The 25,972-nt window shown below is 37.3% G+C and overlaps 1 protein-coding gene across 4 annotated transcripts in view; it reads right to left on the bottom strand.

The window, feature by feature from the left end:
- FBXL13 (F-box and leucine rich repeat protein 13) overlaps positions 1–25,972 on the bottom strand; it is a 209,275-nt gene that overhangs the window by 35,068 nt on the left and 148,235 nt on the right. For all 4 annotated transcript variants that reach the window (XM_042916087.1, XM_042916105.1, XM_042916095.1 and 1 more), the window contains 2 exons: positions 20,468–20,587; positions 19,327–19,453 (listed from right to left, as the gene is read on the bottom strand). In XM_042916087.1, coding sequence (XP_042772021.1) covers positions 19,327–19,453; positions 20,468–20,587 — 247 coding nt within the window. The remainder of the gene's footprint in view (positions 1–19,326; positions 19,454–20,467; positions 20,588–25,972) is intronic.

The raw sequence follows: 25,972 nt of genomic DNA, 5'->3' as shown, positions 1-25,972 counted from the left end.
TATTCATTAATGAAACATAGTTTCATTAATATATCTGTATGAATATAGTTTTATATATACACACATCATATACATAGTATATATTCTTAAGTCTGCCTATACATACATATATAGGTGGTATGTGAGTGCAAGTTCCCTGGAATCCACACAAATCCTAAGGAGCAGTTTCCTCCTTCATAGGCCATGGAACTGAGGGATCTGGATCTGAGGAACTTAAGAATTCCTAGTAATTGGTTTATATTATAGCTCTGGTATCAGGTCCAATGAAGGAAGCGTCAAGACATAACACTCGAAAGCAGGCACCAAGTCCCAAGAGTCTTGTACGTCATTCTAAGGAATTTGGGCCTCATTGTGTGCAACAGAGTAAAACAAAACTTTCCCTCTTGAAGGAATAGGAGTTGATACATAAGTGGCCATAATGCAAAAAAGAACGAGCATGTGTTTCAAGAAAGGTACAGGGACCACAGAATGGGAGGTGGCTGTCTAGAAAAGATTTTCATGGAGGAAGGGGAATATGAATTAAGCCTTAAAGACTAAGTAAGATTTTGATAAGCAAAATAATAAGAATAGTGTTTCAGGCTGAGGAAACGACATGAACAAAGACTTCATAAGGATTGTGTGAATTGTTTGGGAAGTAGTTCAGTCTGGGGTCACTGGAAGAAGTGGGAGGGGACACTGGACACTGCCAGGAACAGCTACATGTACACAAGTCATTTCAGATCAAATTCTTAAAAACAATTCTCCCCACCCCCACCCCCAATTTAACATCTGGAATTGTTTAGCTGATGTATATAGACATCAGCAATGAACTAGTTACCAAATGTTGGGATGGTATGTGTGTGTGTACTTAGTATACAGCTAAGTCAAACACCTATATGCTCCTTACCTAAATTCACCAATTGTAAACATTTTGCTATATTTGCTTAATTAATATGAGTGTGTGTGTATAAATATACATAGTTTCATTAATATATCTGTATGAATATAGTTTTATATATACACATATATACATAGTATATATTTTTAAGTCTGCCTATACATACATGTATATACAAGTTTTCTTGATGCAGTTTTTTAAACTGCAAGTTTGTATCTCTAAATCCCCTTCACCTAATTTGCCCATCCCCCCCACCTCCTTCCCCTCTGACAATCACCAATTTGTTCTCTATATTCATGTCTATGTTTTTTGTATGTTCCTTTTTTTAAATTCTACATATAATTGAAATCATATGATATTTGTCTGTCTTTATCTGACTTATTTCACTTAGCATAAGACCTTCTGGGCCCATCCATGTTGTCACAAATGGCAATAGCTCATTGTTTTTTATAGCTGAGTAATATTTGTGTATATAAACACACACACACACACACACACACACACACACACACACACACACACACACCTCCTCTTTACCTATTCATCTACTGATGGACACTTGGGTTGCTTCCATATCTTGGCTTTTGTAAATAATGCTGCAGCAAATATAGGGCTGCATATATCTTTCTAAATTGGTGTTTTCATTTTCTTTGCGTAAATATCCAGTAGCAAAATTGCTGGATAATATGGTATTCCTAGTTTTAATTTTTTGAGGAACATCCACACTTTTCAATAGTGGCTGCATCAATTTACATTCCCACAAACAGTACAGAAGAGTTCTCTTTTCTCCACATTCTTGCCAATACTTCCTATTTCTTTTCTTTTCTGATAGGTGTGAGATGATATCTCCCTGGTGATATCATCTGGTTCACCTGATGATTTGGACTTCCCTGGTGATTAGCAATGTTGAGTATCTTTTCATGTGTCTGATAGCCATCTGTAGGTCTTCTTTGGAAAAATGTCTATTCATATCTGCCCATTTTTCCACTGGATTTTTTTGGTTTTTTTAGGTGTTGGGTTGTATAAGTTCTTTATATATTTTGGATATTAACCCCTTATCAGATATATCATTTGCAATTATCTTCTTTCATTCACTAGGTGTCCTTTTTGTTTTGTTCATGGTTTCCTTTGCTCTGCAAAAACTTTTATTTTGGTGTAGTTCCGATAGTTTATTTTTGCTTTTGCTTCTCTGACCTGAGGAAACCTATTCGTAAATATGTTTCTAAAACTGATATCCAAGAAATTACTGCCTATGTTTTCTTTCAGAAGTTTTATGGTTTCAGGTCTCACACTTAGGTCTTTAATCCATTTTGAGTTTATTTTTGTATCTGGTATAAGGAAGTAGTCCAATTTCACTCTTTTGCCTTCTTTTGTAGCTGTTCAGCTTTCCCAGCACCACTTATTGAAAAGACTGTCTTTTCCCCATTGTACATTCTTGCCTTCTTTGTCATGAATTAATTGGCCGTATAAGCATGAGTTTATTTGTGGGCTATCTATCTACTATTAATCACTGTGTCTGTTTTTGTGCCAGAACCATACTCTTTTGCTTACTATAACTTTGTGGTATATCTTGAAATCTGGGAGTGTGATAACTGCAGCTTCGTTCTTTCTCAAGATTGCTTTGGCTATTCGGGGTCTTTTGTTCGTTCCATACAAATTGTAGGATTATTTGTTCTAGTTCTTTGAAAACTACTATTGATATCTTGATAGGGATTGCACTGAATCTATACATTGCTTTGGGTAATATGGACATTTTGAAAATTTTAATTCTTCTAACCCATGACCATGGATTTGTTAGGAGTTTTTTTTTATTACAAATTCAATTTTATTACTCATAACCAGTCTGTTAAAAACTATTTCATCCTCATTTGCTTTTGGAAGACTGTAATTTTGGGGAATTTATCCATTTCTTCTAAGTTGACCAATATGTTGGCATATAATTTTCAATAGTATTCTCTTATATCTGTGTTGTTGGTTGTTATTTCTTCTCTTTCATTTCTGAAAATATTTTAGTCCTCTCTCTTTCTTTTTTGATGTGCCTGACTAAAGGTTTGTCAACTTTGTTTATCTTTTCAAAGAACCAGCTCTTGGTTTCATTCATCTTTTTTTTTTTTTTTTTTTTTTTGGTCTCTATTTCGTTTATTTCCACTCTAATCTTTCTTATTTCCTTCTTTTTACTAACTTTGGGCTTTGGTTGTTCTTCTTTGCCTAATTCCTTTAGGTGTAAGTGTAGATTGTTTATTTGAGATTTTTCTTGTATTGAGATAGGCCTGTATCACTACAAACTTTCCTCTTAGAACTACTTTTGTTACATCCCAAAGATTTTGGACTGTTGTGTTTTCATCTTCATTTGCCTCCCTGTATTTTAAATTTTCCCCTCCTCACTGACCTATTGGTTGTTTAGTAGCATGTTGTTTAGCCTCCGTGTGTTCGCGGGTTATTTTTTCTCTTTAGTTTTTTTTTTTTTCTTGTAATTTATTTCTAGTTTCATACCATTGTGTTCAGAAAAGATGCTTGATGTGAATTAAATCTTCTTAAATTTATTGAGACTTCTTTTGTGGCCTAACATGTGATCTATCCTGAAGAATGTTCTATGTGCAGTTGAAAAGAATGTGTATTCTGCAGTTTTGGGGTCGAATGTTCTGTATTATCTGTTAAATCCATCTAGTCTTATTCACAGCCATTGTTTCCTTGTTGATTTTCTGTCTGGATGATCTATCCATTGACATAAAGTCCCCTACTATTATTGTATTACTGTCAGTTTCTTCCTTTACGTCTGTTTAGCTTTATGTATTTGGGTGCTCCATGTTGAATGCATCGACATTTGCAATTGTTATATATTTCATATTATATATGTTATAAATTTACCTGAACCATTTGAAAATAAGTTTCAGATATCATGATACTTTACCTCTGAATATTCTATACGTATCTCTCTAGAAATAAAGACATTTTAGGGGCACCTGGGTGGCTCAGTCAGTTAAGCGTCCGACTTTGGCTCAGGTCATGATCTCACAGTTCATAAGTTTGAGCCCCATGTTGGGCTCTGTGCTGCTGGCACAGAGCCTGGAGGCCTGCTTCGGATTCTGTGTCTCCCTCTCTCTCTGCCCCTACCCTGCTTACTCTCTCTCACTCAAAAATAAACATTAAAAAAATTTTTTAAGACATTTTCCCATATATATAGTATAGTATGTATAGTATTATAATACTTAAAATTAATAGTGATACCATACTATTTAACAGAAAACCAATATTTGTTTTTTATTCAGGACTCAGAGTTCATGCATTGCATTTAGTTGTCATGTCTCTTTAGCCTTTTTTTTTTTTCTTTAAATTTTGTCTTTTAAGCCTTTGACTTTTAAAGATCTCAGGCCAATCATTACATAGAATGTCTCTCATTCTGGATTTGTCTGATTGTTCCTACTGATTAGATTCTAGGTAAAAATTTTCTGCAAGAATACTACCTAGGTGCTGTTGCAACCCTTTAGGGGCACATATATGAGACACCCCACTGTTGGTGATGCTGCTTACTCACTTGACGTAGGTGGTAACTATAGATCTCTTCAATAGCATGTATTTTTACTTTTGATTTAATAAATAATCTGTGGGGTAATTCTTTGAGACCACAAAAATGCTATGTTTCTCAGAAAACTTTTAGCCAAGTTAGACTTCAGATTAATTGGTGATCCTTGCCTAAATCACTTTTTCCATTAGGAGTTGCAAAATGCTGATTTTTCTAATTCTATCCTTTCTTGTATATTTTTTAGCTCTTTTCTGGCTTTTCTGTCACCCTTTCTCTTCAGTTTTGCTGAATATTTTAGGAGGTGTTTTGAATAAGATTATTTTAGACGTAACAACTATTGCAGTTAATTTTTTGTGTTACCTTAACAATCTTCAAATTTTCCTAAATCCCTGTTGACCACATTTACAAAGTGAAGTTACTGTTTTGGTTGGTGTGATTATGTTACTCGTTGGCAAAAGATGACACACTGAGGAAAACAAAAACACCAATACTTTGCCTTGTTGTAAGACTGAACATTTGGTCACAATTTAAAAACAAACATGTTTTGTAAATGAAATTGAAGTGGGTGAAACCTTAATAAAAAAAGCTTAACGTTCTGAAAGTAAATTTATTCTTTAAAACTTGCACATGGATTTTTTTTCTGAGACACTGTGTTTGTAGAAAAAGTCTGGAAAGATGGTCTAGGAATAGTAATATTAGAATAAAATATAATGTTATTTATCTAACAGCCACATGGCTACAAATCATCCTTATTTATAGTATGTTTCAGTTTGGAAACTGTCAACACTTTAATACAGACATACCAGAATAGTAAATAAGCATAAATAAACTTTATAATCTGTCTTGCATATGGTTAAAGAAATAATTTTTTGGAAAAAATCTACATAAAATGACATAAGATTGCATAGTTCAACTTTTGATTCTTTTTTTTTTTACAAGCAGTAGCTTGTGGGCTTTCCAATTAAAATACTAAAACTAATCTCTTTCCCACAGTAGTGAGATAAGCTGTTGTAAGGATATGGAGAAAATATGACAAATGATTAATAACTACGTTATTATAAACAGTTCATACAAATTGGCAGAAGTATTGATACCCCAATGTCAACAGAAAATTCATAGAAGGTGAAATATAATTTCAATGAAAAGCAGCAGATATAGGACAAAATTATTGATATTACTAGATTTTTTAAGTTTATTTATTTGAGAGAGAGAGAAAGAGAGCACGAGCAGGAGAAGGCAGAGAGAGACAGGTGAGAGAGAATCCCAAGCAGGCTCCACATTGTCAGCACAGAGCCCAATGTGGGGCTCGATCCCACAAACTGTGAGATCATGACCTTAGTCGATATCAAGAGTTGGGTACTTAACCAACTGAGCCACTAAGGTACACCTAGAATTTTTTAAAATGCAAATTCAAATAACAATAAAGTTCTAATTCCTAGCGATTTTTGCGAAGTTATAACAGGTAATCTTGATGAATGAGTATAAGTCTATCATAGTTGTTTTATTGCTGATGGCAATAAAAATCGCTACAACCTATAGGGAAAGCAAATTGCCAAAACAACAAAATGTCCTGTTCAAAAGAAGAGAAAAATTGATGGGGGAAAAGTTTATAACAACTTTAAGGCAAGCTGCTTGTCTTATTCTTGGTTTTACACTCAAACCTGGAATTGCTGCTCTAAATATTGTAGGACTTAGCTAATTCTGTATCAAACGAAAGAAGAAAATAACAAAGAAAAGAATGAATCAATAAATATGTGAAATTCCTCAATGTGTGTGAAAAATAATTTACAATAATTTGGAAAAAACAACACCTGTGCCCATCATTAAGTCTTTTTGTACATCAACAAAAAATTATACAAAACATTAACACCATGTTTAATTCCTTTACACAGACCCGTAACAGTACTGGGCAGTTTACTGTCTATCCCAAACAAACTGAAACAGCACACAGCACCAACATTCAAGCAAAATACTAAGCTGTGAATGTTGCCATGTACAAGTATATACATAGATGAGCAATTTTATTTTACAAAAATTGATGCTTCTGTTTTCACAGTACTTGAGCCACCTGTGAAATTTGACCTTGCTGACAATCTCTTGCTTTTGGAAATACCACCTCACTTGGTTCCCTTGATATCAGTCTGAACTCTTTCCTCACCTACATCTCTGGATGTTCATTTTCAGTTTCTTTTGTGGGTTCACCTTCCAAATCCACCATTTCGTGGAGTCTTGAACTTGACCTTTTTTCACCTTCTGTCTCTCATCTGTGACTTCCATCATGTCAACCATCTCTACATCTAGCTCAGATCCCCTTCCTGAGCAACAGATCTTTCCTGATTGATAATTAGACACATTAATGTGCCATAAGCACCTCAAACTCAGAACTGCTACTTTCAGAGGACTAGTACTTCAGTTTTTCCTACTCTTTCTGCTAGCTTCAGGAAGGAGTCTGGTGAATGGCTCATGATGGATTTCTCTAAGTACCTTGCTCTTTTCTCTGAACTTTGCAACTTTTATGATTCTCTTTATAGGTCCTAGATTTCCCTGGCTGGGAAACCTATAAATATAACCTGTGCAACTTAGCATATTTGATGTTTGAATACAGGATATTAAAAATCACATTCTATCAAATAAGATGCAGTGAGTGCCCAGGAGTCTAGAATAACTGAGAACTCTGATGTAACTATTGGGCATTAAGATCACGAGAAATCTAGAAAGGAAAAAAGGTCCCTGACAGCAGACATAAAAAGCTTCCTTTTATACTGCCTTTTTTTTTTTTAAGGATAAAAATGAGATGTTAGTTGTAATAGAGGGGATAGAACTTGGAGGTTGTTGAAAATCTTTGTGTAAATTTTCTGCTTTCAGTAATGGTTGAATTGGAATATACCTAGTTACTATGATTTCTTGCCAGACATATTGAGGAACAAAACAAAACAAAAATGGTGATTCCAAAAGTCAAATGGCTATGCATTCTTTTCGTCACTCAGGATTGAAGGGGCCCGTAGTGTAGAGAGATGTGTCCTAGTACTGGAATTAAACATGTCTAAAATGGAATTTGGCATCTTATTTACAAGTCCTAATCTCTCTCTGAGGTTCTTTTTCTGGGTCCTGGTACCACCATGTCTGCAGTTGACCAAGTAAAAACTTGGGAATTTTCTATGTCTCCTCCTATCCCCTCTGCTCTCCATATCCAACCAATCACCAGGCCCTCCCTACCTATATACTTCCTAAATATCTCTCATACATGTCCCTTCTGTCACCACTATCAAAACCTCATTTCTCGCTATATGAGTTCTACTCAGAGTTCTTCAGTGGCTCCCACTGCATATAGCATAAGTCTGAATCTCTTTGCAGAGCACCCAAAGCCAGTCACATTCCGTCCTCTACCTCTTTCTCCAGCCTCATCCCCTATCTTCTTGGGCCATGCTTGGACAATACAAAGTCACCTGTGGATCTCCCAATACAAACCCTCTTTCATGTCTCCATGCCTTCCCACCTGTTTCTTCCTCCACCGAGAATGTCCATCTTTTCCTTGCAAACATCTACTGAAGCTTTCAGCTACACCTCAGAAGCTGAGAAGTGTCCCCCGACTCCTCTATAAATGGACAACAGAAACATAAGCACTCACTTTTCAACTCATCCTTGCTGCCAAGATACAGCACATGTACCCAGATGTATGTATCTTCGTCACAACAAATATACCTCATATGTCATAATTTGAATAAATCATTGCTAAGATGTATTGACTGTTTACCATATGCCAGGCACTATGTTAAGCACTTTATATTTATTATCTTATTTAGTCCTCACAACACTATGAGGAAAGTGTATTTTAAACACTGTTTTAAAGAGAGGGAAATTGGGGCATCTGGGTGGCTCTGTTGGTTAAGTATCTGACTTTGGCTCAGGTCATGATCTCATGGTTCGTGAGTTCAAGTCCCGCGTTCAGCTCTCTGCTGTCAGCCCAGAGCCCACTTCGGATCCTCTTTCTCTCTGACCCTCCCCTGCTCGCTCTCTCTCAAAAACAAACATTTAAAACAATAAAATAAAATAAAGAGAGGGAAATGGCACAGAGAAGTTAAGTAACTTGCCCAAGGTCTCTTAGTGTGATGGCACCAGACAAGATGTGAACCCACACTCTGGACTCAGGCTTTTGGTAACTTTTAACCAAGTAGTGTTGTTACTCTTACTGTTATTGTTTTGCCACTAGACTGTACCTTGAGCCCAGAACTATGGCTGTAAATTTAGTACTCCCAGTACCTCACATAATATTTAACACACAGTTGACAATGAATAAATATCTGTGAATGGATGAGTAGCCTGTAAAATTATCTGTTTTTATGGAGCCAATTTTCTCCTATGTTGTGGCATATTCTCAGAACTCTTGGATAGAATCTATTTCCCTTAGTAATTATGTGAGTTAGTGTTTATATTTCATATGTTCCTTTCTGAACAATTTGCTGTGTTTGGTATTGCTTACCACATTCTTTTATTTTTTTTTTGTTTTGTTTTGTTTTTTGTTTTTTGTTTTTGCTGGATTATTATTTATTTTTATTTTTATTTTTTTTATATATGAAATTTACTGTCAAATTGGTTTCCATACAACACCCAGTGCTCATCCCAAAAGGTGCCCTCCTCAATACCCGTCACCCACCCTGCCCTCCCTCCCACCCCCCATCTACCCTCAGTTTGTTCTCAGTTTTTAACAGTCTCTTATGCTTTGGCTCTCTCCCACTCTAACCTCTTTTTTTTTTTTTTTCCTTCCCCTCCCCCATGGGTTTCTGTTATGTTTCTCAGGATCCACATAAGAGTGAAACCATATGGTATCTGTCTTTCTCTGTATGGCTTATTTCACTTAGCATCACACTCTCCAGTTCCATCCACGTTGCTACAAAAGGCCATATTTCATTCTTTCTCATTGCCACGTAGTATTCCATTGTGTATATAAACCACAATTTCTTTATCCATTCATCAGTTGATGGACATTTAGGCTCTTTCCATAATTTGGCTATTGTTGAGAGTGCTGCTATAAACATTGGGGTACAAGTGCCCCTATGCATCAGTACTCCTGTATCCCTTGGATAAATTCCTAGCAGTGCTATTGCTGGGTCATAGGGTAGGTCTATTTTTAATTTTCTGAGGAACCTCCACACTGCTTTCCAGAGCGGCTGCACCAATTTGCATTCCCACCAACAGTGCAAGAGGGTTCCTGTTTCTCCACATCCTCTCCAGCATCTATAGTCTCCTGATTTCTTCATTTTGGCCACTCTGACTGGCGTGAGGTGGTATCTGAGTGTGGTTTTGATTTGTATTTCCCTGATAAGGAGCGACATTGAACATCTTTTCATGTGCCTGTTGGCCATCCGGATGTCTTCTTTAGAGAAGTGTCTATTCATGTTTTCTGCCCATTTCTTCACTGGGTTATTTGTTTTTCGGGTGTGGAGTTTGATGAGCTCTTTATAGATTTTGGATACTAGCCCTTTGTCCGATGTGTCTTTTGCAAATATCTTTTCCCATTCCGTTGGTTGCCTTTTAGTTTTGTTGGTTGTTTCCTTTGCTGTGCAGAAGCTTTTTATCTTCATAAGGTCCCAGTAATTCACTTTTGCTTTTAATTCCCTTGCCTTTGGGGATGTGCCGAGTAAGAGATTGCTACGGCTGAGGTCAGAGAGGTCTTTTCCTGCTTTCTCCTCTAAGGGTTTGATGGTTTCCTGTCTCACATTCAGGTCCTTTATCCATTTTGAGTTTATTTTTGTGAATGGTGTGAGAAAGTGGTCTAGTTTCAACCTTCTGCATGTTGCTGTCCAGTTCTCCCAGCACCATTTGTTAAAGAGACTGTCTTTTTTCCATTGGATGTTCTTTCCTGCTTTGTCAAAGAGGAGTTGGCCATACGTTTGTGGGTCTAGTTCTGGGGTTTCTATTCTATTCCATTGGTCTATGTGTCTGTTTTTATGCCCATACCATGCTGTCTTGATGATTACAGCTTTGTAGTAGAGGCTAAAGTCTGGCAGTGTGATGCCTCCTGCTTTGGTCTTCTTCTTCAAAATTACTTTGGCTATTCGGGGCCTTTTGTGGTTCCATATGAATTTTAGGATTGCTTGTTCTAGTTTCGAGAAGAATGCTGGTGCAATTTTGATTGGGATTGCATTGAATGTGTAGATAGCTTTGGGTAGTATTGACATTTTGACAATATTTATTCTTCCAATCCATGAGCAGGGAATGTCTTTCCATTTCTTTATATCTTCTTCAATTACCTGCATAAGCTTTCTATAGTTTTCAGCATACAGATCTTTTACATCTTTGGTTAGATTTATTCCTAGGTATTTTATGCTTCTTGGTGCAATTGTGAATGGGATCAGTTTCTTCATTTGTCTTTCTGTTGCTTCATTGTTAGTGTATAAGAATGCAACTGATTTCTGCACATTGATTTTGTATCCTGCAACTTTGCTGAATTCATGTATCAGTTCTAGCAGACTTTTGGTGGAGTCTATCGGATTTTCCATGTATAATATCATGTCATCTGCAAAAAGCGAAAGCTTGACTTCATCTTTGCCAATTTTGATGCCTTTGATTTCCTTTTGTTGTCTGATTGCTGATGCTAGAACTTCCAGCACTATATTAAACAACAGCGGTGAGAGTGGGCATCCCTGTCGTGTTCCTGATCTCAGGGAAAAAGCTCTCAGTTTTTCCCCACTTACCACATTCTTTTAGAAATGAAGAACAAAACTTATACTTAGAAATATGTTTTATCTTAATTACCACCATATCTTCTTTCTTTTCTTTCTTTCTTTCTTTCTTTCTTTCTTTCTTTCTTTCTTTCTTTCTTTCTGTTTATTTTTGACAGAGAGTGACAGAGCACAAGCAGGAAGGGGCAGAGAGAGGGAGACACAGAATCCCAAGCAGGCTCCAGGCTCTGAGCTGTCAGCACACATCCTCTTTCTGAAATCACTGAAAACACTATCTTGTACAAAGTCCTTCAGAATGTATTTTAACCTCACAAGTGATTTTCCCTTTTATGCTACGGTTAGCAGTTAAAATTTTATGCAGTTAAAACTTTCTTTTTTTCAATGATTTTTATTTATTTCTACTTACTTGATTGTTAGTATGAATTTTGTTATCATATTTTTTAATGTAGTAACCACTCTGATCTAATTTACTGACCTACAGGTCTAAAGGAAAACAGGCTTTGGTCAACACACAGAAATAGGTCCTCTATATATTTATGGAGAGAAAGAAAATCAGCATCTATGTTACCTAGAAATAGAGCAACTGGCCTTGAGACTCCTTGCCTCCTACCTGATGGAGGTCAAGAGGAGAGTTCTGGCACCAACTACTCTCCTTGAGGGAAGTGACAAACTTAAATTGTTCACTTCTTTTTGCAATTTTTCTAGTAGGCATTTTGCCAGTTACAGGAGACAATTGCCTGTAACCTCTGTAAGGAAAGCCACTATTGCTACTGGTGGTAGCAACAGATTCCTGTAAAGCCAGTAGCTAGGAGATGGGCCTGGAAAGGACTCAAAAGAGGTCCAGCTCCATATGGAAGAGTATAACCAGGGCAGAATTCTTGTTATGTGCCTTTGAAAATCCAAGGCAAACGCATCTGCCTCTGAGTTTCCCTGCTTCCTTTTAACTCCCATTCTTTCTATTTATCGAATCCCAAGCGATTTCATGTGTTTCCTGCTTTAGAGGTTTTGCTTCACTGAGCCTCAGGCCTTATTTATGTGTGTGTTCCATGCAGATGGGTGGTCTCTTGAAAGTGTATCGTCAGATGAAGACATTCGGCTGTAAGCACTCCTACTCCAGCTCAGAGAATAGCTGAGAAAATGTGGAAATTGAAGAAACCGTAAGTGTTTGGTTGAAAGGAAGGAAATGGTATGAGATTCATTCATTCACTCACTCCCTGACTCACAAATCAAATATTTTACGTGCCTCTTATGTACTAGGCATTATGCTAGGCTTCCCAAAGATGGGATGATCCAGGCCTTACCATCAAGAAGTTTACAGTGTTGTAGGGAGACAAGTGTGCAACAAATATTAAAGTATAATTAGTTAATGGCTTTACTGGGGCCATTGTGAAATATGGTAGAAACAAGACAGAGAAATCCTAAGTCTGTTTAGGAGTTCCAGGAGAGCTTCACACAGTTGAAACTTGAGGGATAAGCAGGAATTTACTAGGGGGACAAGGGGAGAGGGTATTTCAGACACAGGGAATAACTTGCAGAGATGGGAAGGCAAGAGGAGCGTGACACGTTCAAGGAGCTATAGGAGAGTCAGCTCTGTGTCTGTGGAGCCGAAGATGAAAAGTGGGAATCTGGGGGAAGTGAAATGGTAGAGGTGAGCAGCAACAATCTCAGGAAGAGTTTGGACCTTTACACTAATTGTTTAGACTTTAAACTGTAAGCAGTATGGAACTCCTGCAGAATATGCTCCAGGAAGCATTAGGCTCCAATTTGCATGCTGAAGGATCATACTGCAGTCGAGTGGAGAACAGATTTGAAAACAGTGATATTTAAGGCAAGAGAGGTTAGTAAGGAGAAATAGTGCTTGAACTATGGCAGTGGCAGCAGGGATGGAGAGGAGGCAAAGGGATAGACATAAGCGGTATTTATATCATAATACAATTTAAACTTTATAACATATACAATTAAAATTAACATGGAATGTGCATGCCAATATTCAATCGATTTTTTTTTTTGAAGTTCAATGAAAATAATTTGTGTGCTACCAATAATTCAAGAGGTATTATTACTGGGAGGCCATCTAAATAGATAACACCTCTCTGGAGAACTATGCTGTAATGTGACAGAAGTAAGATACAGGATATTAGGAACTAGAGAATGCTTATTTAGGAAAAACGCCTAGAGACATTAATGTCACCATGTGATTTATGTTTTCTTAAAGAGAGAATGCATGAGTAATATAAAACCCATTGATATTTCCTTGGAATGATCTGGACTGGGAAGTGTGATTTTCTGATAATTATGGAGAATATGACCAATGTTTATTATAAAATTATTTTTAAAAATCTTGAAAGGTACCATTTGCCAAGATGCATTAGCTATTGTTATGATCCTCATTGATAATTTTCTCAGCATCTACCTATCCAGGCACATGAAAAATAGAAGGAGGAGCATCCCATGCAGACGTTACAGCATGTATAAAGGTCCTGAGGTAGGAAAGATTTTTGACTTGTTTGAGGAGGGAAAAAAAAGGCAGTGGAGCTGGAGGAAAGGAAATGAGGGGAGCAGGGGCATGAGATGATATTGGGAGAACAGGCAGGGATCTGTTTAATAGTAAATATTCTTTCAAATTTTGGTCCTTTCCTGGTTTACCTTCTGTGTTTTATTAAACACTGTTGGATATTCCCTTAATACTCCACACATGGTTACACTCACCTGGTTCTCTTACAACCTTTCTCACCTTCTTTCTTTAGTCCCCTTTATGGATTCATCTTATTTCCACTCCTTGCCTTTAGTCTTTCTCCCCTCCAATCTGTCCTCCAGAGAGCAACACAAATAATGTATCTAAAATGGGAGACTATTATGACTCTGACTTCCCTGCTAAGTGTTGTCTCCTCATCCATTGGTTCAAGTCCAAGCTCCTTGGCCTAGGATGGAATTCCTCAGTGACATCTCCTTTTCACAGTACATTTTAGTAGTGTGAAGCTGCATAAAGTTCCTTGAACAAGCATGCATTTGCATGCTTGCATGTCGAGCAGGCTGAGTTAAGAGATCCCTTCCTCTCTTCTTCCAACACTACACCTGCCACACCATGTTTAAATTACTCATACTTACCCTTCCACATTGGACTGCAGAGAACAGATCTTATTCCCATTTGGTAACTCTAGAGCTCAGCATTTGTTCCTTCATTCAGTGAGTATTTATCAAGTGTCTATTACCCCCCAAGGTTCTGGGAAAACAGCAGTGAGCAAAACAAAGTCTCAGTCTTCTTGGATCTCACATCCTAGTAAGGGGACTCTAGGAAATAGCGTACATGATAGGCACTCAAGATATGCTACTCATAATTAAAAATTTCAAAAATCAGGGGCCCCTGGGTGACTCAGTCAGTTAAGGTCTCACTCTTGATTTCAGCTCAGGTCATGATCTCACAGTTCATGAGTTTGAGCCCCATATCGGGCTCCATGCTAACAATGAAGAGCCTGCTTGGGATTTTCTTTTTCCCTCTCTCTCTGCCCCCCCTGTGCTCTCTTTCTCTCAAAATAAATTTAAAAAAATAAGACTGTCTTTAAAAATTTAAAAAAATAAAAATTTCAAAAATCAGGCAAATGAAAGAGCCTTAATTAAACCACTGTCTAAGCACACTGTCTGGACCATTGCTCTGACTCATTTCTCCTTTAAACAGCAAATATGGCAGTGACTAAAGCAACTTAAGCAATGGATTGAACTTCCCTAACTGTAGGTACTATGGTCTTCAGTAAGTGATAATTCTCCCAACTAGAGGAAAACATTTTCCCCACATACATGAAGATATAACCTCATATTCAAACAATCCTCTGAGGTAGGAAGGGAATGAATAACATCCCATTTAATGAGACATTAAGAAAAGCTGTATAAGAGATTAAAAGACTTTTAATGATAGTTTAAGATACCATCACATTAGTGAGCTATTTCCCTCACTTGTGAACCCTGTCCTCTTTATATTAAAAGAAGAAAATTGACGTATTTCCTCATTCTCTAAAATGTGCTTACTAGATAACTTGTTATACAAGCTTTTATTCCTGGATGATACATTTTTCACTATTTTCTAATTATTATAAGAAATGTATACAGCTTTAAATAACTGTGTTCTCCTCTTTGCTTCCCCCATTTAAGCTAGCTCTCTCACTTAAGCATTTTTCTAAATTTCTAAATATCTCTACTTTTGCTTTCGCTGATTAACTTCCTCACGAGTTTCCATGACTTTCAGAGTGCAACACGCCTTCACACTCTGCAAACCTAAAAAGCTCTTCTGTCTCTAAGGAGTGAATTTCAGCGATTTGTCTGCTTATTTCCTGAGCTCTACATTTCTCTAAAGCTGTCTTCCAGGTGACTCAAACCAAACAGCAGCCCTGCTCCTTGCACTGTGGAAAGGACCCAGCTCAGTAAGGGATGCCACCATTTAAACAGATGCTCAAGCCAAAAATCTGGCATCATCCCTGATTGCCTCCCTTCCTTCTTTACCCCCATACTCAGTCTATTTCTATTTCCTGATGATTCATTTTCCTCAGTGTCTCTCAAATCTGCAGATTTTGCTCCAGCCCTACTGTCATCTCCCTTAGCTCTAGCCTTAATGCAGACACTCATAACTGGATTACTGCTTTATAATTAGTCTCTTGTTCATCTATTATCCCCTTGTCTATCCAGCAGGTACAGTCATCTTTAAACCATGTCCGTCTGACCTTGTTACAGTCTAATTGACAGTCCTAAATATCTTTCCATTGCCAAAAGGGCAAAGAACAAATTCCTCAGTATGGCTTCTGGGCCCCTCGTGACCTGGTCCTTTCCTGTCTCCTGGGCATCATCTCTTATCACTCTCCTCATGGTCAAGTCGTACCCAATGTGCAGATCTCCTTGATGCCACCATACTTTTAAACCTCTGTGTCTTCGTTCAGGCTGTTTCTTTGGCTCAGCACATACCCCTTCTTTCTCTCTTAGAAAAGGTCTTCTCTGACTTTCTGAGGGAGGTTGTCTCCCATACCCATCACAGTTTATAAACCACTTATCCCATGCCTGAGGAGCCATGTTTGTCTTGTTCATTCCAGCATCCCAATACTGACTACAAAGTACTCAGAATAAAGATTTGTTAACTAAATGAGTGGTGCGATTCTAACTGAAAACTCATTATTGAAAAAAAATTGAGAGAGAACAGAATTATTAGAAAATGTAAGAAGCTTTTTTTTTTTTTTTTTCAAAAGGTGTAATTGGTCACATTTGATCTCTGGTGAATATCTGTAACATTCCAGAGTTTAAATCCTAAATGTTAAGTTTCTAGTCGTATTTGCACTTCATCAGACCTACAATCCAGACTGGTGTTTAGCTGCCCAAACTGACATCTGGGCTGACTCATTTTATTTTTACTATTTGAGATTAGCTACCACAGCTGTTGTAGTACTACAGTGTTGACCATTTGCCTTTTATTTATTTTTTATTTTTTAAAATTTATATTCAAGTTAGTCATCATATTTTTAATTTTTATTATTTTTTTAATCATTCACCTTCTAGATCAGAGTTTAACCAATTTGGAGGAAGAAAACAACAACCTTCAGAAGACTTCTTTTTAAATGTTTTAGCAGAATATAACTAGCATTCTCCCCCACAGATATCCACTTACAGCTCTCTCATATTGTATACCTTCCTTACAAGCAAAACAACAACAGTGAATGGGACTTGAGGCTATATTCTTAAGTTTTTAACTTGTCCTCAGCAGATAGAACTTCAATATATGGTCTTTGAAAATAAAAACTGAGTTTTCCCCAAATGCTAAAAACTAGGATAAAGCTTCCAAGCTTCACTGCTTTTGTTCAACAAATGTTTATCATTCAGGCTTGCAAGGAGTGCTGTGGTGGAACGATATCGTGATGCGTTTTGTAATGCGCTTTGATCCTCCGCCTTTTGTTACCCTGTGACCCTTCTAACAGCAGCTGGGCATTCTACTTGTATGTGTCAGGGAAAGGTTTTCACAGAAGAACACAGGAGGAAAAAAGATATCCCAGGCCTTTAAGCTTTACATAAACCATGAAAGACTTGAGACATAATATTTTTCAAACCATGTAATGGAGTTGGAACATTTTTTCCCATCCCCAAATTAGATAGTCTATGTCAAGAGAAAAGAAGAAGAGCTAAAAGAGAGAGAGAACAAGGGAGAGAACAAGGCAGAGGAAGGGAGAGGAAAGGAGAGGAAGAGGGGAAGAGCAGGGGAAGGGGGAGCTAGAGGGAAGCAAAGAATGAGTTCTGGGGGATGCCCCACACAGGGCACTGTTCTAGACCTCCCTGGACTCTATTCAGTTGGAGAGAAGGTTGGAACCCCCAACCTGATAGGTTTGGGGATCTAAGCAAATGGGAACCCATCCCACCTTTCCCTGGAAGGGTTGTGAAAAGCAACAAGGCATCCGAGTTTTTCCTGGGCTGCTTGTTGTGTCAGCTACGATCTAAAGAAGAAAACAGAAACTGTATTTAAAACTGAGGAAATTTAATTGTGATAGGGAACTGGCTAGATATGTGGTAAAGAAACTGAGAAGTGAAATGGGATAATGACACAATCTAGAGATGTGAGCAGGAGCAGGAAGCCACTACTCCCCCTGTGCTGGAAGGCCAATGAGAAGAAACGGTGTTATTGGAGGCTGGACCCAAGGTCACCCAGGGAAGCTGGGACCACAGAAGATCTCACTGGAGGGAGAAGATCATGAAGGAAATGCAGCTGCTGCTGATGATGCAAAGAAAGGTGGAGGAAAATTCTGGTCTTTTCCCTCTTCTTACCCTCCAGTTGCTCACAAATGCCTGACAAGCACCAAACCCAACTGGAAGCTGGTGGACATGAGTCAGCCACCGCAGCAGAGTGAGAGAAGGGTGAGGCATGGGTCTGCGGCAAATACACCCAGATGTGAGAACAGGAAAATGTCTGCAGGGGATGTCTAGGACTATGGGCCTAAGACAGCCTCACAGAGTCCCCATGCCCCAGCATGACCCAGAGGGGTCCAGAGGAAGGCACACATGACAAAGGAGAATGCAGACCTAAAGGGGCTTTGGAGCTGACCAAGGAAGACACATCAGGGATCTAACTAAACAGGAAACCAAAAACCAAATGAGCCTACAGACATCCCAGTGGATTCCAGCTTGGACAGAAGACAACGTTGTAAAAATCAGGCTTGCCACCACCAAAATGAGTTGACTATATGTAACTGCCCCTACCCCACTCTCGTACCACACATAGATGACACTACCAAGGAAGGGGAGAGGAGACCGTTTAGCAGGATGGAGGCTGAATCTAAATTCACTCTTAGATAAAGAAAGGAAAGAACATAGACCAATAAACAGAGCCCACTAAATGTTGGGGAAGAATGGACACAACACAGATATCAGTAATGCAGTAAGAAATGGAGAGAAATGGATCATGTTAAAGGATGTACTGGGGCAAGAGATCCACATAGAGAAGTAGTTCCTGTACTTGCCTGTAAGGTAGGGCTTTTCAGAGAAGGACTTCTAGGTGATTTGATGAGCATGAGGGATGAACAGGGATTTAGCAAGCAGATGGGGTAGAGATCCTCAACTCTGTTGTCTTCCTATATCCCTCCCAATGCACTGATTTTCAAGAGAAGCCAATGCATTTCTTATCTAACTACAGCCCATTGAAGTCTTTCAGAAACATGGCAATCTCTCCAACTTTATCTTCCTTTTGATTAGTAAGTGGGGCAGTGCCGCAGTGATAGATAAGATACGATAAGTGTGAACTGAGTTTCAACTCTGAGGAGTAGCATCAGCCTCTTGCAGGAAATGAGTTCCTTAAAATGTATTCTTTTGTAGATTTGATGAGGCCGTTTCTAGATTTCAGTTTTGAACTAAAGAGTGAGGTTTCAAGGCATTCACATAGTTTTACAGAATGTTCAGTCCACCAGAAAAACATATATAAGCCAACTGGAATATATTACATCCACATTGCCACATTTCTATAATGAAACAGATTTCAGATCTGTCATTTAACATTCTGATCTGTCAGGACTTTGCTCAAAATACTGAATTTTCCATTTTGTAAGCAGAGAAACAAGACCCTTGGTTTATAAATAACTTCATCTATCACTATTACAGAAACAGTATTCCTAAACTGGCCTTTTATAATCTAATAACTTAGGAAATAAAAATAATTAATGTTCTCTCCATTGTTATACTACTGAAAACAATAAAAGTCATTGAACTATTTTGAAAATTTTCTTTACCTCATTAGAGATGTTTGTTCCAGAGAGATCTACTGATACCAAGGAAAAGATGTTTACAACATATTCAATTGCTAGGTCAGTCAAATGTTCACAATTTCTCAAACTCAAGTAGTTTAAATTAGGGCAGCTGGAAGAAAGCAGCATGAAGAATTAATTTTAGCTTTTAATCACAGTATTGGTAGCCATTTCTTTATATCAAAACTGTCTAAGGAAAGCAAATGGTATTGAAACAAGGACTTTCTTTTTCTCAAAATCAAAATAGGCTTAAGAAGCACCTGGGTGGCTCACTCAGTTAAGCGTCTGACTTCGGCTCAGGTCATGATCTCACGGTTTGTGAGTTTGAGCCCCGCATCAGGCTCTGTGCTGACAGCTCAGAACCTGGAGCCTGCTTCAGATTCTGTGTCTCCCTTTCTCTCTGTCCCTTCCCCGCTCTCACTCTGTCTCTCTTTCTCAAAAATAAATAAACATTAAAAAATTTTTAAAAATAGAAGTAGGTTTAAAAGTGGAAAATAATTTGGCATTACAAAATAGGATGAGAGGGAGGTGGGTTATTATATAAGATAGTCTTTCTGTGGTTTCATTTCATACTGTAATTTCTAGTGAGAAAAAAACATATCACTTGCATGCAAAAAATTGTCGTGTAAGTATGATGAATGACCCCTAAAAGTGCAAGGTTAAGTTTCTCATTTATCCCTTACAAGTTCACCACAGGAATTGGGCTCGACCCTTTCTAGTACACAGGTCTCTGACAAGTAGAGAGAATCAAGAATAAACCCACCATCTAGAATATCTCTTGGGAAATGCTGGAGCATTTCCAAAGCCTGGAGCAAAGGTTTACACAGAGGTAATATCCTTGAAAAGCACAGAGAAGTCACTCATGTCTAGATAGTGATAACTTCATTAATGATTCCATCTGAAACTTTCTCTAATATGAAATTAATAAGAAACCACTCATATATGATCAAAAAACTAGTTTAATCTATGACTCCAGTGTCTTTTCTTTTATTTCACTGAGTGTTGGACCAGCTTCTTGGCCTCTTGATATTTCCCAAATGGCTCTGAAGGTCTATCTCTGAGCTCTCCTATTAGCAAATATACAATTACTAATGATATGATGTAAAATATTATTATTTTATCATACCACTCTGATAGTTTCATAATAGAGGCATCACCCAGGTGGATACAGTTACTTAAATTTAGCTCTCTTATCCTTATGCTCACAGGACCATCAAGAAATTGCTTTACTCCCATATCACCAATTCTGTAGGAAAGAGTAAGAAAAGCTTTACATATGATTTTATATGTAAATATATAGAATACTACTTAAGTAATAGTTACTACATTCAATGCATTCTAAAATAACATGGTAATATCCTTATATTGGTATTGATTGTGCCAGTGTTTTAAAACCAAATTTGAGAATACAACTTTTAGTCTAATAGAAAAGGTATAAATGATAGTAATGGGAGAAGTATTAATAAAAATGCTCTTCCTGCTCATTTTTCATTTAATTAGGTGACATAATTGTAATTATGAATAAGACAGATGGTTCTTGAAATCTTTTTCTTGATTTAAAATGTGATTGAGTTAAGCGGTCCCAATGCAAACTCCTGCACAAGAAAAACACCAAAACTTAGGAGAGTAGAACCAAAACTAACAGTCAAGCTACTGCCAGACTCTTAGAGGAATTTTCACTAAATACAAGGTCAAGTTAGCTGGACTGGAAAGCCAACAAGTGACCTTTGGATTTTTTCTGCTGAAGTACAGAAAACCTAGAAGAAGACCTTGACCTCAGTCTTCCTACATTGTCTATCCCTAATCAGAGATGCCTTTGTGTCCCTGCCATTCCTTGCCCCCTCTCCGAACCATGCTTTATAAATGGCTGGAAGTCTATTTGACCCATCCGTTCCCTGTCTTCCACTGGGAGCTTTATTTATGATTCCATTTGGAGACCACCGGTTTCTTCTAAAAAGCATTCCAGTAAATAAATACAACAGGAAATTGCACATTGCATCCTAAGAGGTAGCTTTCACGTGCAACAATCCTACAGGTGGGTGTACAGATGGGAAAAGCCTTGGAACCAATATATGTGGACTGCTGACATCTTTCATACCCTCTATTTGATCAGATTTATAAAAAAACTGAGCAGTACAGGCAGAAGGTGAATGGGCCTGTTTGAGTTGAATGGGCCACATTAAGTGCCTCCTGTGCCCATAAACTCACCTTCCATCTATAATATCAAAGGGAGACTGTGGCAGCACCTGGGAATGCAGTAAAGGGCCTGGTGAGTGAGTGGGTGGATGGGGAAATGGGAGGGGATGGGATCAGTGCAAACACAACTGATCAACTTATCTGTTGGCAAACACCAGGGCTGGAGTATTCATTGAGAGATATTTTTACTAACAAGAAAACAAATTCATCATGGGATTTGTAAAACTTAAGAAAGCATATCTCTGAAAATGATTTGAAAAAGAAGATACAAAAACATTAGAACAAATTAAGCAGTGTAAAGAAGCAGTAGGAATTAATAAGGGTGACCTGACTGTAGCCAAAATAAAGATATTCTAAAATGCAATCTGAGATGAAAAGGTGGCCACCTGAGATAAGAACAGATGGCAAACATAGCAGTGTTTTTCTAGATATCTCTTCTAAGGCAAGTGAAACAAAAGCAAAAATAAACTACTAGGGGACTACATTGAAATGAAAAGGTTTAGCACAGCAAAAGTAGCCAACAAAACAAAAAAGCAAACTTACTGAATGGGAGAAGATATTTGCAAATTATATATCTGATAAGGGGTTAATATCCAAAATATATAAAGAACTTATACAAGTCAACACCAAAAAAAAAAAAAATAGTCTGATTAAAAAATGGGCAGAGGAACTGAATAGATACTTTTCCAAAGAAGACATATTGTTGGCCAACAGATACATGAAAAGATGCTCAAAATCACTAATCATCAGAGAAATGCAAATCAAAACCACAATGAGATATCACCCCCACACTAGTCAGAATGTCTAGTATCAAAAAGACAAGAAACAATGAGTATTGGTGAGTATGTAGAGAAAGGGGCACATTTGTGCACTGTTGGTGGGAATGTAAATTGGTGCAACTACTGTGGAAAACAGTATGGAGGTTCCTCAAAAAATTAAAACTAGAACTACCAGAAGATCCATCAATTCCACTACTGGATATTTACCCAAAGAAAATGAAAACACTAATTCAAAAAAATATATCTACCCCATGTTTATTGCAGCTTTATTGACAATAGCCAAGATATGGAAGCAATATAAGGGTCCATCATTAGATGAAAAAAGATGAGATCATGCCATTTGAGACAACATGGATGGACCTAGAGGGTATTATGCTAGGTGAAACAAGTCAGACTGAGAAATTCCAAAACCACAGGATTCAGATCATAGTGAAATCTTTTTAAAAAATGAATAAAAAGCAAAAAGATGAATCAGACCTATAAAAACAGAGAATAAACTCATGGTCTCCAGAGGGTAGAGGGGTAGGAGGATAAGCAGAACAGGTAAAGAGCTGTAGGAGATACAGGCTTCCAGTTATGGAATAAATCAGTCACAGGAATGAAAGGTACAGCATAAGGAATACAGTTAATGATATTGTAATAGTGATATATTGGGACAGATGATAGTTTCATACAGATAGTGAACATAGCATAATGTATAAACGTGTCAAATTATTAAGTTGTATACCTGAAACTAATGTAATATTGTATGTCAACTATACTCAAATTAACAAACAAAAGAAAAACAGCTGGTAAAAACTAAAAATTCAATAACCTAATTTAAGTCATCAAAACCAAAACTGACCCTTTTAGAAAATGAAATTAATAAGTAGAAGGCATATTTGAAAAGTTCCTTTGAAATGCAGAAGGATAAAGAATTAGAAATAAATGAGATTGAAAACAGAGAACTAGGATTCAATCTTTAAATAAAGAGGATTCTTGAGAAAGAGAGAAAAATAAATTAGAACAGCAATAACCACAGATATATAAAAGCTTTTAAAATAGGAAAACAATCCATATGTTAAATCAAATTAACTTAATAAGGAAAGTCTAATTCCCTTAGACATTAAAACATATTATAAAGCAATAATAACAGATAACATTTATTGAATGCATATTATATGCCAGACACTATTCTAAACATATTACGTGAGTTAACATATTTGATCCTTACAACAATCTTGAGTATATACTGTTATTTACCCCATTTCATAGATAAAATACTGTGCAGGATTAGATAGAGGATGGATAAATGAATGGAACAGAAAAGGTAGTCTGAAAACATATACATATACACACCTATCTTTTTTTTTCAGTTTTAAAAACACCATTTTATTTTTTTCTTAAATTTGTGAGGTACATCTTTGTGAGAAGGATTTTTTTTAATCTGTGCACACCTATCTATATCAACTCATATATGTGTGTATGTACGTATATATGTGTAAGTATATGTATATGTATGTATATATGTATATATAATTTTCTATTATAATCCAGGAGGCATCAAAAATCAACAGAAAAGGATTATACAGGTAATGGTACAAGTTAATTGGTTAATGTATTTAGTCCCAAACCTGGCTGTGCATCAAAAGCAGCACAAGCTGGGTTCCATTCCTAAATATTCAGGCTTAGTAGCTCTGTGGTAGGGCTTGGGCATGTGTAGTTTTATTCAGCTCCTCAGGTGATTCTGATACCCTGGAGTTTTTATTTTTAAATCCTATATATGTTTTTAATTTATCTTTCCATTAGTGATTTCTAATTTAATAACATTGCAGTGAGAAAATGTAATTTGTTGATACCAATAATTTGAAAATCGTTGAAATTTGTCTTAAAACTTCATGCACAGTCCATTTTAAAAAGGAGGGTTGGGGGCGCCTGGGTGGCTCAGTCGGTTGGGCAACCGACTTCGGCTCAGGTCATGATCTCACGGTCCGTGGGTTCGAGCCCCGCGTCGGGCTCTGTGCTGATGGCTCAGAGCCTGGAGCCTGTTTTGGATTCTGTGTCTCCCTCTCTCTGACCCTCCCCTGTTCATGCTCTGTCTCAAAAATAAATAAAACGTTAAAAAAATTTAAAAAAAAAAAGGAGGGTTGTGTGGTTGAGGAAAATGTATATTCTCTGACTCTCAAATTGACTGTTTTTAGGCTTATCTCTTAGAGATGAAGTTTTAAAAATCTACTGTGAAACTCTGATATCTTCACCCCATGATACACTCTTTCATATTTTTCATCTTTTTTTTTTTTCACTCTGCTGTCATGGAAGAGATTATCTTCTGTCTCTGTACTTCTCTCCTCAGTGAGTTCTAACCTGCTGATTGGCAATCCATTTAGTTTCTTTATTTCAATAACTGCACCATACTTTTTATTCCTAAAAGTTTTATTTTCTTAAATAAATCTAGTTGTTATTATTATTATATATTTTCCCTGATCATATTTCTGATTTCATTAATTTCCTCAAACATTTTATACATATTTCTTATATCCTATGTCTGATAACCCCAATAATCTGAATTATTTGAAGGTCAAATTTATTTTGCTGTTTCTGGTGACTCATATCTTCATACATCTAACAATCTTTAATCGTGAGCACCTATATTTTATTCTTAATCTATAGGAGTCCTGGAGGCCTAAATAGAAAATACTTTCCTCCAGAGAAGCTTCGAGCTAACTTCTTTGCAGGACCCTGGGTGCTACCTACCTAAAACCATTTTGTCCGCCTTAAAGAGGTCCAGGTCTAGCCCCTGTGGAAGTCTCAGGTTCTGCTTCCCTACCTTGAGTCTTGGTCAGAGCTGATTCTCTCAGTGGCGGCGTTGACATAAACATTTATGCTCAGAGCAGCAACGAATCCCAAGAGAGCGTTCGTTGAGAGGATGGTACAGAATCAGGATATTGGATATTGGATCTTTCTCTTACTCTCAGCAGTGTATTTAAAGTATGTCTCATCAAGGATCTAAATTGTGGCAAATAGTCCTTTGAAATGTTTTGTTAACTATACTGCTAGAAGTAGAAAACCTCCATTTATTTTAAAAGTAGTTAACCTGCAGAAGCCTGAGTGAAGTATGAGGATGAAACTCAATTTTATTTCACATATTAATACAGATAGGATACTCTGTGTGTGTGTGTGTGTGTGTGTGTGTGTGTGTGTGTGTGTGTGTGTTCTGTATCACTATGTACCTAATAAACCCAAACTTTGTGCCTTAAACATTTATTCTCTCCCAGTTTCTGGGTCTTGGGAATTTGGGAGTAGACTAGCTGTATGGTTCTATCCTAGGGTCTTTCATGAGCTTGCAATAAAGATTCCACTGGGAATTCAGTCATTTGAAGGCTTGACTAAGGCTGGAAGGTCTATCCAAGCTCACTCACGTGGCTGTTGGCAGGAGGCCTCAGTTCCTTGCTGGGCTATTCACTAGACACCTGGATTTCCTAATCCACATTTTTCCCCATTTCAAATCCAGTTCCTTCCCTCACCCATGGTGACTTCCCATTTTAATAATAGGGATCATGGGTCAAGATTTTTGTAGTTTAACTTATTACTCTGAGTAGTCCTATGCTCTCCCAAATATTAACCGACTTCCTAGTCAACTACTGTTTTGCCAGCCTGTGGCCCTATAAGATCATAAA

Source organism: Panthera leo, chromosome A2, assembly GCF_018350215.1.
Source record: "Panthera leo isolate Ple1 chromosome A2, P.leo_Ple1_pat1.1, whole genome shotgun sequence".
NCBI lineage: Eukaryota > Metazoa > Chordata > Mammalia > Carnivora > Felidae > Panthera > Panthera leo.
The sequence above is the reverse complement of the archived record's forward strand: the minus strand, read 5'-3'. Positions and strand labels throughout refer to the sequence as shown.